The sequence below is a fragment of the Barbus barbus genome (assembly GCF_936440315.1).
Source record: "Barbus barbus genome assembly, chromosome: 29".
Classification (NCBI taxonomy): Eukaryota; Metazoa; Chordata; class Actinopteri; order Cypriniformes; family Cyprinidae; genus Barbus; species Barbus barbus.
In genome coordinates, this window is record NC_136757.1 from 26,718,626 (window position 1) to 26,733,555 (window position 14,930).

At 33.9% G+C, this 14,930-nt stretch overlaps 2 protein-coding genes across 2 annotated transcripts in view; one reads left to right on the forward strand and one right to left on the reverse strand.

Moving 5' to 3' along the window:
* Positions 1–4,009, forward strand: part of LOC306849414 (dedicator of cytokinesis protein 5-like) — a 59,482-nt gene extending 55,473 nt beyond the window's left edge. The window contains exons 48-51 of the mRNA XM_079384409.1: positions 1,408–1,552; positions 1,739–1,889; positions 3,172–3,293; positions 3,424–4,009. Of these exons, the coding sequence (XP_079240535.1) occupies positions 1,408–1,552; positions 1,739–1,889; positions 3,172–3,293; positions 3,424–3,525 (520 nt within the window). The 3' untranslated portion in view covers positions 3,526–4,009. The remainder of the gene's footprint in view (positions 1–1,407; positions 1,553–1,738; positions 1,890–3,171; positions 3,294–3,423) is intronic.
* Positions 4,010–8,128: 4,119 nt separating this feature from the next.
* On the reverse strand, positions 8,129–12,332 carry tas2r202 (taste receptor, type 2, member 202). The gene is made up of 2 exons (XM_079383895.1): positions 12,162–12,332; positions 8,129–10,743 (listed from the first exon to the last, which is right to left on the reverse strand). Exon 2 carries the CDS (start codon positions 10,708–10,710, stop codon positions 9,727–9,729), a length of 984 nt encoding a protein of 327 aa, XP_079240021.1. The 5' UTR covers positions 10,711–10,743; positions 12,162–12,332; the 3' UTR covers positions 8,129–9,726.
* Positions 12,333–14,930: the final 2,598 nt, after the last annotated feature.

The following is a 14,930-nucleotide window of genomic DNA, read 5'->3' on the forward strand; positions in this document are numbered from 1 at the left end:
AGACCAATGCAAAAAAAATGATTTTTAGAAATGTTCGCCAACTGAAAAGTATGAACATGAAAAATATGAGCATGTACAGCACTCAATATTTAGTTTGCACTCCTGGATTACTGCTGTAACTCGTTAACAAGTTATATTGTTGTCTTTTTTGAGGAAGGCTATAACGTTAAGTGACTATTTACAAGCTGTTTTATTCATGGTATAATACAGTAAATGACTGGACATAATATTTAACATCTTCCATTCTTTATTTGTAGAGCGCCAGTCACCCAGTAGGCTATTCGCAATAATTTTGTGCATTGTTGCTTTTAATATAACCCAGTTTTATCACGAAATACAAATTATAAATGTTTTATTTCTAGTTTATAGCAAGATATAAAAGTGAAGGAACAGCAGAAGACATGAAAAAAAACAGTATAGCCTAATTTATAATGAAATAATGTATACATATTGAAAACATGCATACATATTATGAATGTATGCATGCATTTATGTGTGTATATGTATGTGTGTGTGTGTGTGTGTGTGTGTACTGTATATATAATTCACTTTTAGTGTTGTGTTTTACATTTAGACAAAATTAATATTAGTCATATATTGGTTATCCGAAATTAACAACATAATTCAAAAATGTAAAATGAAGTACATTGTGACGCATTTATAAAGCAACCAGTGCTAAAATATTGTGCTCAGACAGTTACAGACTGAGTTTAAGAATAAACTTCATTTAAATAAATCATCTTGTTCATGTCCTTGAGAACAGTTTAGAAAATCTGATTGTTTCTTTTCTTTGCATGTTAAAATTTCAGGATTAAATTACAGCAATGGCTACAATGGTTTGTGCTTTTCTATTGTGGCTTTTATGCTAGAAGCAGTTGTATTCAGTGCATTTCTCTTTTAATTGTAATGTTTCCAATTATGTTTGAAAAACCTCTTTTGTTCACTGACGTTCCTTTTATATCAGTGCATCTTATGTTGACATTTACATTTCAAATTTTAGCAGATGTGTTCTTATCAAAATGCCAAACAAGTGTGTATATCATATAAATAAGTAGCAATAACCAAGACAGGCAGCTGAGAGAATAAGACACAGATCTCAGAAGAATCTCTCAAGAATAATTGTATGTATATTGAAGTTTTATATGCGGTTGCTATTTGGAGGTTTCCACTTCTGTGTCTTTCAACCCACAGGTGGCTTGCTTATAGTCTCATCACATTAAACTGAGATAGGAACAAATATTTTAAGATTTAAAAAAATTTGCACCTCACCTTAAAGCAAATGTGTTGCTAGAGCAGATTACTAAACTAATACACAACCATTATGTTGTCTTACAAAAGTGTAATACATGGACAACATGCTCAGAGGATTTGTATAGGTTTTCATCTGATTGTCTCTTTTTCTCTCAGTTCGCTGCTCTCCCGTGTGAGCGACAGCAGGTTTTCGGTGCTGTCTCGCTCGGAGGAAGATAATCGGATAAGTAAGAAGAACAGGAAAGAATGGAGCATGAGCAAGTCTCAGGTCTTACTGGAGCGACCTGCTGACACCGACGAGGTGCCTTTGTATTTATTTCCTCTGTTCATGGCTGTCAGTGAGCTGTTCAGGATATGAAATGTGACCATCTGTTTGATGTTGATTTGTGTCATTTCATAGTGAAATCGAAGGATTGAGTGGAATGAATCGTACTAATTTAATATTTGGAGATATGATTAATTTTATATGCCGTCTGTGTGGTGTCAGATTCCTCCAGAGAAGCAGCCGAGGCCTAAAAGTCTGACGATAGGAGACCGGAGACTCACGCTGTCGCTGTTTCATGGAGAATCATCCAATTTGAGTTTACACCACCCTCTCAGCCCTCTGCCTGCCTCACCGCGCACACCACGCAGCTCCAGTGAGTGCACAACCACACATCCGACACGAACCCAGATTTTGTTTTTTTTCCTTAACATGAGCGATGGTTTTTCTTTGCCATGGTGCATGAATATGGTAATGCTACCATCACTGTACCATGGTACCACTGCAGTACTTCTTCTCACCAAGGCTGCATTTATTTGATCACAGTAAAAATTTTAAGTAATTGTTTTTTATTTGAATATACAGTATTTTAAAATATAATTTATTTCTGTGATGCAAAGCTGAATTTTCAGCATCATTACTCCTGTCTTCAGTGTCACATGATTCTTCAGAAATCATTATAATATGCTGATTTGCTGCTTAAGAAACATTTCTTATTATTATCAATGTTAAAAACAGTTGTCGCTTAATTTGTATTTTTTTGGAAACCTTGATACAATAATGTTTTTCAGTATTCTTTGAATAGTAAGTTCAAAATACAGCATTATTTGAAATGGAAATCTTTTCTAACATTATAAATGTCTTTGCTGTCATTTTTGATCAGATTAATGCATTTTTGCTGAAGTGTTAATTTCTTTCTAAAAAAAAACAACAAAATAAAATGTGTAATAATATAATGGTGTGGCCCTCCCATTGACCCTAAAAGAAAACATGTAGCATTTTTTGTAGTGTGTAGTGAGTTTTTTGTTGGCAACATAATTTATTTTTTATGCAATTAATATTTTTTCTCAAAGATGGCGAAACTCAAACCTTTGAACACACCTACTCATTCTTATTCAGTGGTGTTTTATAATTTAAATAAAAAATAACTGAAATTATTAGATTTTTTTTTATATTGTTTTAATTTTGAATCTATTGATATTAAAGCTGTCCATAGTCTGTAACTTTTTTTTGGTTAAAAATGATCTGAAATCAATATTTGAGCAAGTACATAACCAGCCAGTGTTCAAAATTATCGCCTTACTTTAGCCCGATTCACAACAAGTATTAAACTTGTAATAATGTTTTGTATTTTGAGTGGTACGGGTAGCAATTCACTGGAAATTTGAGGATGGCACTGCGTCATTATGTCAAGTGTGTAAACATAAAGAAGTTGTCCCGACTAATTCTAATTCTGTTGTAAAGACTAGTGTCATTATTTAGCTCAAGTCAGTGCTGATTCAGTTAAGTTTTAAACAAATGGAAATTCCTACAAATATTTAAGGATTTATACACGGTAATATAAATACACAAAACATAATCAACACTGATTATGCATGCAGCACATCTGTATAAACACATACTGTATAAATAACCTCATATTGATCATCGTCCCATAGGTTACACGTGTCTCCCGAGCGAGAGAGACTTCAGCACACCAGACATCACGAGCACGCCTCCACCAATGCCACCCAAAAAACACCCTCATGAGAGCGAGAGCATCTATAACTCCACCTCTGACGTAAGACACAGCAAGCACAGTCTGCACTAGGAAAAAAACACTTTTTTACACTTTCCATTGTACTTTCATCTGTATTTTGATCTAAAATCTTTGCCAAATATATTTAAAATGCTTTTCCTCTTTTATTTAGTTTACGCCTCCTTTACCGACGAAAGTTGAAAACAAGCCTCCACCGCCACCACCCAAAATACGCAAGTCCATGCTTCCCACCTATGAGAGCAATCCGCAATAAAGACTCTCCGGTTCCCCTGAATCCAGATGCAGACGCCTGTGGCACCATGGCTCAGATAAGAAGTGTGAAAAACACTTCTGAATGGTACTTGTTCCTCTTTTTAAAAATTCAGAGCTAGAGATTATTTGTCGTGATTGTCTGGGATTTCTGATTAAACCTGTTTGTAATTCATTTTTGGTAGCAAACAGCAGTTTCATCCTGATAAAGCATTATTTTTTTTATTTGGAAATGGACCTCTAGTGTGTATTTATTCAGAACTGCTGGGCAGGAACGTGACCAAAGGTTGGTTGTTTGGTTTGTTGAATGTTAAAATCAGCCTCACATCCACTGGATTACAGTAGTTTATCTCGACCTGTGTCTGTGCCTTATAAATAGAGATATTTAAAGTTAATGAAGTTCTGTGCACATATTCACTTTGCACATTGCTCATTATCGTCAGGTTGCGCATTCATGCAATTAAAACGTTTGTAGTTGAACCTCTTTCACCCGCAGCACAGTTTGCATTACTTTCCCCCTTAAGCAAGAGAAGACTCTTGATGCGGCTGTTTTTTCCACTCTAGAGAGCTACATTTGTATAAAAAATCCCAAACATTTAAAAAGCTTGTGAACTAAATTTAATCGTAGGGAAATGCAGAAGATGCAGTATAAAAATGCAAGCTTTATGAAATGATTTAAAATGTCTAGTATTATTTTTGTCATGATTGCAAAAAAGCAGATCAGATGTGCTTGAATTCTATAATGCTACATATTGTGTCAACACTTTAAGGAATAGTTGACTCCAAAATGAAAATTTGTCGATGAGTTTGTTTCTTCATCAGAACAGATTTAGAGAAATGTATCATTACATCACTTGCTCACCAATGCATCCTCTGCAGTGAATGGGTGCCGTCAGAATGAGAGTCCAAACAACTGATGAAAACATCACAATAATCCACACCACTCCAGTTCTGTCTAATTATAATTATAAATAAAACTAATTATAAATAAAACAAATAAATCAAGACAATTAAACTTTAAATTCCTTAACCCTGTTGTCTTTTCACATCAAAATGCACCTACATATTTGTTTAGAACTATTATGGACTGTATTAACTTGTAAATGGTGCTTGATCTGTGCATATTTCTCATATTTCTTGATAACTTTTTCACTGGAGAAAGCGATAATATGGAATATGGAGTTTCAGACGGACGTTTTAAGTTAAAATGTGTTAATGATGGATTTGTTTCTTACAAACATGCAGCTTTTTGCTTCACAAGACATTAACTGATGGACTGGAGTGGTGTGGATTATTGTGATGTTTTTATCAGCTGTTTGGACTCTCATTCTGACGGCACCCATTCACTGCAGAGGATCCATTGGTGAGCAAGTGATGCAATGCTACATTTCTCCAAATCTGTTCGGATGAAGAAACAAACTCTTGGATGACCTGAGGGTGAGTACATGTTTAGCACATGTTTATATATTATTCCTTTAAATTTCACTTAGGTACAGCGTGGTACTTTATGGATTGGTACATTTTAGTTTGGAACAACAGCTTAGTGAAACATTCTAGGAAGGTTTTAGGGCTTGTTTGTTCACATACCTCAAGTCAAAATAGCACACTTAAGTAGTACATGCACTGTATTTGTATTTGTACACTGTATTTTTTTCTCATGATGTTTAATTTTTTTGTGCATGATTCAAAATTTGTCTTAATTCATGGTAGAATGCAACTGCAACTTTGGATTTTTTAATTTATTCATTGTCATGTTGTTGAATGCGACGCTCCAGTTATTACACAAAGATATCAGAATAGCAGGATCATTCTTAAAAGTTCACTGGTTAAAAACTAATAATAGGTAATTTTAATAAAGATTGCATAGTTTTGTACTTTAAGACAGTGTGTTTTGCAAATGCAGTAATATTTAATTTATGTGCACATGGAAAATTCTATTTCTGCATGAAATATTTTGTATATTCTGTATTAAATCGAACAATTATCAGAACAAATTTGATAGAAATTTTGCAAAATTCCAGGGAAAACCAGAACAATGTTTTTTAAAGGGACTGTAAATATATAATTTTTCTTTACATAAAGCAATATTTAATCTTGAAACTGTAATTTAAATAAGATTTGAATGAATGAAATAATATTTTTATTTTAATTTGTTTAGTTCTGAACAAAAACCAAGGGTATTCTGGCCTATGTGGATCATTTCAACATCCAAACACTTTTTTTTAGTATAGTAAATGTATGTGTTTTTAAAGTAATTATTTGTATTTTTTAGTCAGTGGACCGTTTTTGCCACCTGCCAGCATGAAAGCCAATGGAAAACAACCAATCTTAACTGTTATTTGAGAATTTTTGCACTCACGTTTGAATAAAAGTGCCAAAAGAACTCTTGAATCAAACTGTTTTCTAGTTTTTCCACTTAAGCAGTTTGAGTTTATAAGTCAAATTACACTGTGTAAATAAATAATCTGTTTTCAAACCTGACAGTGTCAAGATTTACTCTATTCAAATGTTTAGAAATTGCAGGTGGAATCAAATAAATGAAAAGGAATGATTTCAAATAACCACATTGTGCATTTTTTTTTTTCTTTTTCCTCCAATATGAAGAAAGATAATTTCCTAGGGGAAACATATTTATCCTAACCGCTTGTACTCCTTGATTTATACAAGAAAATCAGGTAATCGATGCAATAATCATCACTTTTTGTGGCTAGTTTTGTTTTGGGATTTATAGTGGCCCTGTATTTGGATTTAGTTCACATCTGAAATTATTTAGAATTATTATTATTGTTTTATAAATGCACCTTTATGACTTCATATTGTTAATTTGTATGGCTAGTTCACACCAATGAACTAGTAAAGGCTAAAAGGTGATTAAACATGTGACAAACACTTCTTGGTCCAATGTGAAGAGTAACTTGTCACAGTGATCTCATTTAAATTGTTATGTTCTTCTTGAGTCATCTGGACCCTTGGTAATAACTGGTCATCTCCTGGGTTTACGATGCCCCAGGATGACATTATACTCTTGACATCTATTCTCTCTCAGTGGGCAGAAGTGGAGGAGGTGGGTGAGAGTCGGCACAGCAGCAGCAGAAGCAGATCAAAGCTCTTTGCCGTCCCTCAGGCTGGAGATTACAGACTGAATAATCTCGCCTGTGAAGGTGTTGCTCTTTTTTTATTTTTTTGAAATGGCACACAAAGTCAAGTATCCTCTTCGTGGCTGGAAATCGTTTATGTAGCTTTGAAATCCACATTTCCATTTTCTTTACATTGGAATTTTGGATGCTGACAATATGATTTGCTGTTGTTTGTTTTTTGACGCCAGACCGGAATAAAGCATAATGTATACTGTATGCGCTGTCCTCTTCTCTACAGATCTCCTGCTGGAAAGTGATTGAACGTCATAGTCTCTATATGCCTGTAAAATGATTGACTGCTAAATAGCCTTTAATCTTACATTCCACTTGATGGATATCTCCATGGCAACACCGCTTTAAACTTACCTTCAGAACTGGAGATCCTCAGTTCAACCAAGACAGAAAAAATAGACATTAACCTGACCATCATGTATTTATATCTTTAGCTTGATAAATGCTTTAATCAATTGTTTTTCTGTTAAAGAAATAGTTTAATTTTCAAAATTAATTAAGTGCTACTCTCAGCTATTATCTACAACAAAATTGTGGTCAGTAAAACAAAATGTATTTGAATTATTAATACGACAACGTGTAAAACGAGACGCGCAAAAATGGAAAAATACATCCAAAATACATAATTTTATGTATCTGTCAAGCTGCCTTTCGACTTTACATCTTCAACAAATGTCAAGTAAGATACCAGAAGTTGTCCTCCTTCTTCTTCTATCAAAGAGGTTTTTTATTGGCCATATATGGTTTGATTTCCAGGCTCTGTTTTCTGAGGAACTTACTTTTGATCTTTCCTCTGTATCATTTCTCTCTGCATCAGGAAGTGTTTTGTCTACTGGCTCCACATTGCTATATATTTATATTTACTCTATACCGTTCAACATTTCAACATTACCTTGTGTATATATAATAGAAATGCATATTTATTATGCATTAACTTGATCAAAAGTGACTGTAAAACAAATAAATACTATTCTTTTGAGCGTTCTATTCATAAAAGAACCAGAAAACAAATGAATCGCAAAAAAATATGAAGCACTGTTTTCGACACGGATAATAAATGTTTCTTGAGCAGCAAATTAGCATACATGTTTATGATTTCAAAAGGATCATGTAAATTACATTTGAAAATATATTCAGTGTGTAAACACTTATTTTAAATTGTAATAATGTTTATCAATATTACTACTTTATATTTTTGATCAAATAAATGAAATGATGATCAGTAGAATGAATAAAGATTAGCTTCTGTTTGAAAGTACAACATTTGAGCCACATGCCAATGCATTAGATGAAAAAAAATCAAAGTGACCTTTATTTTAAAGAATAATAACACTTAATAAAACAGAAATGTTTAGTTGGCTCTTGCTGTTTTATTTAATGCAGTGACATTCAGACATTTCACTTTAAATATCCACTAAAGAATCAAAGCTCCGAAATGATGCAGTGAAGTTTTTGCACCCAGTACTCATTAAAATGCATGCTTTGGTTCTAATGAATGTAATAATTATGAATAACAATTTCGTTATGAATGAGGAAAGCGAAAACATTTAATGCTCAGTACAAATTTGTAACTCTTTTTACGACACAAATCTCTTGCCTGATGAAAAATCTTTCATTAATGTTTCTATGCTTAATGAATGAGTCTGTCAAACTCCTGTAAGAACCACTGCGGTGCATGCTTTATGCAAACATGTGCTGAAAGGTTTTGTATTACTTTTTAATAAATAAAAAGTCATGTTTGATGAACTGCACGCACGCATACGCTTGCACAAAAGATGTTGCAGCATCTTTCAGCACTCAAAGGAGTTATTTTACACAAAAGGCAAGGAACAACGAATGCTTTTATACTTTATTCATGTCAACCATTGACAAGTTGCGTTAACATGAACCTTCAAGGACTAGTAGAGCAGAATGATTGTGCAAACCTTCATAACACAAAGTGCAATAATATCTGATGCTATGAGTTATAAAATCACACTATCATCTCAGATGAAAAGAAATGTAAAACTGCAAGAAGCTACTACTTTATATCATTTCTATGAAGTTGAACTATATTTTTAATTAAATAAATGCACTTTTTAATTAATGCTTTTATATTTATGATAGATAGAATTTCTAAAGATCAGATTTTAATTTTGAAGTATGTAATTTTCACAAGTCAAGAATTCTCACTGGGTCCAAAACTATATATCAATCTGAGCTCTTTGTGATGATGGAATAAATGCAAATATGTTTAAATATTTTGTAACTTTTATTTAATTAAATTTAAAACACTTATGCCACACTTTAAAATGTCTGGATTTCATTGCATTAAACAAAATAAAGCAAGTGGTCTTTATTTGAAAGAAAATTAGCACATTAAAGTTGAATTGTTTTTTTTTAATGCAATGACATTCAGACGCTTTCAGTTGTGTTGTGTCTGCTGGTTTAAAATCTCTTTTTTGCAGATCATTTTAAGATCAGAAGGTCCAAAGTTAAGTTTTTAAAGACTTCTCATGGGGTCTCTCGGGGGAAAAATAGCAAAAAGCTACAACTATATCATTTCTATTAAACTAAACTACATATTTTTGATTAAACACAGATATTTATAAATACTTTATGATTGATAGAAAGTATTAAGATTACACTAAATTCCACAAAAGGTTCTTTACAGTGGAAAAAGGTTCTTTAGATGATTAAAATGTTCTTCACACTACGAAAAAAATGGTTCTTTGGGGAACCAAAACTGGTTTTTCTATGGCATCGCTGTAAACCTTTATTTTTAAGAGTGTAGGATAGATTTATTTCTGAATGTCAGTGCATTAAAAATACCAACGCAACTGGCCTTTATTTGAAAGAAAAATAGTTACCACTTTCTTTAATATTTAGTTGTTTATTGCAATGCTATTCAGACCTTTTCAGTTGTGTCATGTCTACTGAACATTTAAAATCACTTTTTTCTGCAGACCATTTTAAGATCCGAATGTCCGATGCCGTGCAGATTTTGAAGACTTCTCACCGGGTCTCTCTCAGGAAAAATAGCAAGAAGCTCCACAACTATATCATTTCTATCAAGCTCAGTGCCCATGGCTGTGCTCATGCGGTTCTGTTTTGACCTCTTCCACCTTCATGCTGCTCAAACAAGGGTATTCTTCTAAAAACAGGTTATAGGATGCGATCAGTTCCTTCCAGTAACTTTTCTTCCCGTAGACCAGCACGAAGGCGCTGACCGTGGTATAGATGCTGGCGAAGAGAATGGTCAGGGCCAGTGTGTTCTTCCTCATCAGCACCACCGTCATCTGCGTGAAGATGTCCACTATCAGGAAGATCACGAACACCACCACCATACTGAGAGTCATCTTGATGACCCGCATCTGCGTGCCGAGCTTGGGCCCGTGGGCGCCGTTGGAGCTGGCCTTCATGTCCATCAGATGTTTGGCCAGGTGGTACGAGATGGAGATGCTGCATTTGACCATCACCATTCCCGGAATGATGTCGGAGATGATCACATAGTAGAAGATGTAGGCGAGTCCGGTGGTGTCGGTGGGCATGATGGACCCGCAGTCGCTCAGCCCGCTGGTGGTGCCGTTATAGTAGGTCAGCACGCTCAGCAGTGGGACGCAATTGGCGAAGCCGCTTACGACGATCACCGCCAGGGCCGTGTGGACGTGTTTGACGATGGCCTCCTGGATGCGCGTGTAGCAGTGCACGGGCTCCATCACCAGTTTAGTGCCGTAGTAGAAGGTCAGGAACGCCGTGCTCCAGAAGATGATGAACTTGACGCTGAAGATGAGCACCAGCAGGATGGTCCCCGCCAAGCTGATGCGGCACACGGTGTCGATCACATCCAGCGTCTGCCATAAGTACGTGAGAACCTGCAGAGAGATGCTGGCCAGGGAGATGGCCGTGATGATGAAGTCGGCCGGGTTCAGTCGGTGCTTGGCGCTCTTCCGGTAGTTCCTCTGGTTGATCAGAAGCAGGTACATGTTGAAGAAGATGGTGAGAATTGCCAAGAAGCCGGTCAGCACCCAGGCCGCGAGTTTGTCCAAGGAAGACAGCATGATCGATCCCCCCCTCTGGACGAGTGTGGTGGTCTCAACATACACATAGGAAAGAAAAAGAGATCTCTTTAATACAGTACTAAATCTGCAGAGAGATTACGTTTAGATGTTCCTCCTGAGAAAAAGACCCCAATGATCCAGAAAAAAAATCTGTCGAACAATGTTGTTACTGTTTACCAAAAATATGAAAAAAAATGTTTTCAGTAATTGAAATGAAGTAAAATAAAAAATATTAGGTGAAAACTAGAAATGTTACCTTGGATACGTTACAATAAAATAAAAGTTGAACTGAAATAAAAATTAATTAAAGCTAAATCAGTTTTTTTGAAAGAAAACAAAAACTGAAATTATAAATATAAAAAAAATATATAAATGAATACATTTATATGAATACATACATATAATCTGTAAACCTGTTATTGTTAACTGAAGCTATTAAAATAAAGCAATAATAATAATAAACTTTAGATGAAAAAAATTATATTTGAAACTGAAATGTCTTTGGCAACTAACTGAAAAGTTTATGGTGAAGTACTAAAATTACTAAAACTGAATTAAGCTTTCATTAAAAAAAAAAAAAAACCCTGATAATATAAAAATAAAAGGTGTGTGTGTGTATATATATATATATGGTCACACTTTAGAATATAGGTAACACTTGTTAACTATTAACTACGACTTTTCCCTCAATAAATTCTTAATTTGCTGCTTATTAATAATTAGTAAGGTAGTTAAGTTTAGGTATTGGGTAGGATTAGGGATGTAGAATAAGGCATTAATATGTGCTTAGTTAGCACTAATACATGGCTAATATTCTTGTAATATGCATGCTAATAAGCAACTAATAGATGTAACCGAAAAATAAAGTCTTACCATATGGCCATATATATATATATTTGGCCAAACATTATAATTAAACATTATAAAAACATATTTTTTTGTGCAGATTTAAAACAAAAAAAAGTTGAACACATACATGTTCTCTATTAAAATAAAATAAAATGACATAAAACATTATATTTACATTTTTAATTACATTTGAAAAACTGAAATGCTGTCTATGGCAACAAACTGAAAATAAGATTTCGGTGAAGTACAAAAACTGAAATAAAAATAAAGCTAAAAAGAAATCTTTAAAATATATAAAAAAAAACAAAAGGACACAACAACATTATTTTAAAATTAAAATGAAAACTAAAATCGAAAAATATAAGCTATTTAAAAAAAATGCACTCAAAGGTCAGAGAACTCATTATCAACTCAAACATTTATCATCAAAAAATATCAAATGTTCCGTCCAGCTAGACATTTCGTTTCTTTTCCAGCTGTTTGAAAACTCACATTTCTTCAAAGAAATTTTAGGAGAAACATGACATCATGAACATGAGCGCATATGTTTTCCCTGTAAACATGCACACACTAAAAAGAGTTATAATTCCTTCAAAAAATACCTTGTTTTGGAGGCCTTAAATATTTTCTCCCATCTTCACTGTGTTCAAGCTCCTCGTGCATTTAGAAGATAAAAATACCAGAAAATGATGTTCTGTCGTCATGGCAAAATGCATTTTAGTAAATGATAGAGAGAAAATAGAAGCTGAATTGCTATGGTTGGTGCTGAAAGCTCTTGACAATAGCCGACTGACTTTTATACGGCAGCTATGAAGCCGGATTTGAAGGATGATTTCATACGCTGACCGTAACCATATTTAAAGCAGCATGTTTTATGGCACAGAAGCACGAGTACTCATTTTAACCACCATCCAGACATTGTGGTTCAACTCAAATGGCAATCAGGGGGGCGGTGGGCTTGTCGTTTTGTTTTTTATACACTCAGATGCACATCTATACAGGTGCACATGCACAAACACATGGTAAAATCACATTTGCTTTGTGATACAAAGCTTTATGTTGTGAGAGACAATTTTATATCCAGTGTAATTAAAGCATGATTAGAGCATTTATGCAATTCAGCAATTGGGCGTTAACCCATATGACAAAAAATTATTTAAAAAAACATATTTTTAAATCTATGTTGTAAAAAGTGAAGCTTTTGAAAATATCTTTATTTTAAAGCATGTTGCCTTTTTTTTTTTTTTTTTTTCAAATACATAATCGCATGTGTTAGTCAGCAAATATAGTTTTTTTTTTTTTTTTTTTTTTTGCAGATGTGGTATATGAAAATATATCTTCTCGGACATATGGACAATATATTTTATACATAAATATATTTTAAGTGCTTTTAAAATATTTATATTTTTTAAATATTTTCAAAAATATACAAAAAAAATCTCTTTACATCATTTTTTTAAACATATAGCAAACATACTTTTTAAATGATCTATCTATTTGTCTGTATGTCTGTCTATTTTGCAGGATGGGTATTACAGAACACAATTAAGAAAAGGAAAATATAAAAATTTGGCCTCTTTCACAACATAAATAAATGATTGCGTTAAATATTTCAGACTGATAAGATGGAAATGAACATTTTTTTAGAGGCTGACCTTTTTAAACATATTTTAACAGGGCTGTAGGCATATATTCAGGATTGGAAGGAAATAAACTGAGATTTTAATATGCATTAATCTTTGTTTCAATGCCATATGCTGAATGGCATCTGCTTAAACCTGCTGTTCTCATTATGAAATCATATCGTATAATTATTCAGATGTGCCCAATGTAAATCGAAGGCAAATTTTGTGGCGGTCAAACTGCTTTGCCTGCACCCGTCCTTCCTGTGCTAATTCACCCTGGATGTCCAGAGGTTTTATTTGACTAGCACACCTACCACCGGAACACATTATGAGGAGATGGAGTCCTGAGAAAGACTGCACCTCATTCACAAGACAAATATAGCTCGGCTGACATTTAATGATCATGCGCCTTAATTGGAATATGGCTGTTTAACATGCAGCAGATAGCACGGCCAAAGCAAGCGTGTTGCTCTTGACGAACTTCTGTGCTCTCTGTTAATTTTGCTGAAAACATTCGAACACCTCCAGCGGTCCTTGCCTTGAGCCAAACATCATCTCGTTTCCTTAGTAACCCAGCAGTCGGTTTCCTCTGATAGTGAGAATACTTACATGACCCTGACATTTTACCCACAGATCCGACAGATTAAAGCCTCGGCTAATCAGGAGAACCTACAGTATTCTGTTTGTGAATCCAAGCATCTCATAAACCATGAAAACTGTTATGGCTATTAAATAATAAATCACAATGCATTCATATAGACCGATAAAAAGTGATTTAATTGGACAAACATGCAACTATAGTTCCTTTTGAAGAAGATTAATGGAACATTTTCATGTCCTCATCCTAATATACTGGAGAAAATATTAAATTGGCTATTTTTAAAAGATAGAGTCATGTGAATTAGTTTTCTTTAATCAAAATTTCACTTTAAACTAAGAATTGGGTGGATTGTAAGTCATTTAATTTGTGTGGATGTTCATTTATAACATGAAAAACAGGCTATTTATTGGGAAATATTTCAGTTCGATCGTTTTGTTTCTCTGCACAAACATTTAATTATTTTATACGTTTACTTTGTAAAAATCCATTTCACTTAGAGGCGTTTTACTGATATTTAATTTAGCAATTTTGTAGCTAGATTTAGCGACTTCCCCACCCCTTTTGTGACTTTTTTCAAAAGTTTAGGAGCAAATATAGCAGCTTCTTGGACAAACCTTATCTAAGTTCTCATCTTGCCCACTGATCTATATTCATCTTTATATAGATCAGTGAATTTGCCATTATGGTGTCATCTAGTGACATTTAGCTACCGGTTTTAGCTACTTTCAATTGAAAGCAGTTGGCAGCACTGTCCTTCAGGAAGTGACATCATTTCAGAGGGACAAACTGCAACAGCACCAACTCGCAAAATCAGTAGGTATTCTATGAATTATGTAGAATTTGTGACATTAGTTGATTTGTCTCACTCTAACGCAGATAAAAAAATTGAAAACATTATAATAGAATCAAAATATCAAGTTGATAAACACTATATCATCCTGTTAAGGCCTAATTTTCCTGCCATTGTGTAAATAAGCCATAATAGCCTATTTCTTTAAAAACAACAAGCATATTAATTTCTTAAGTTATAGAGTTCAAATGCTACAGGAATGAGCCATAAAACAATAGATGAGCAGATAAAACCTGATCTATCCCAGCAGAAATGATCTCATAGTGCATAATAACAATATCATTTCTGTCAAGAA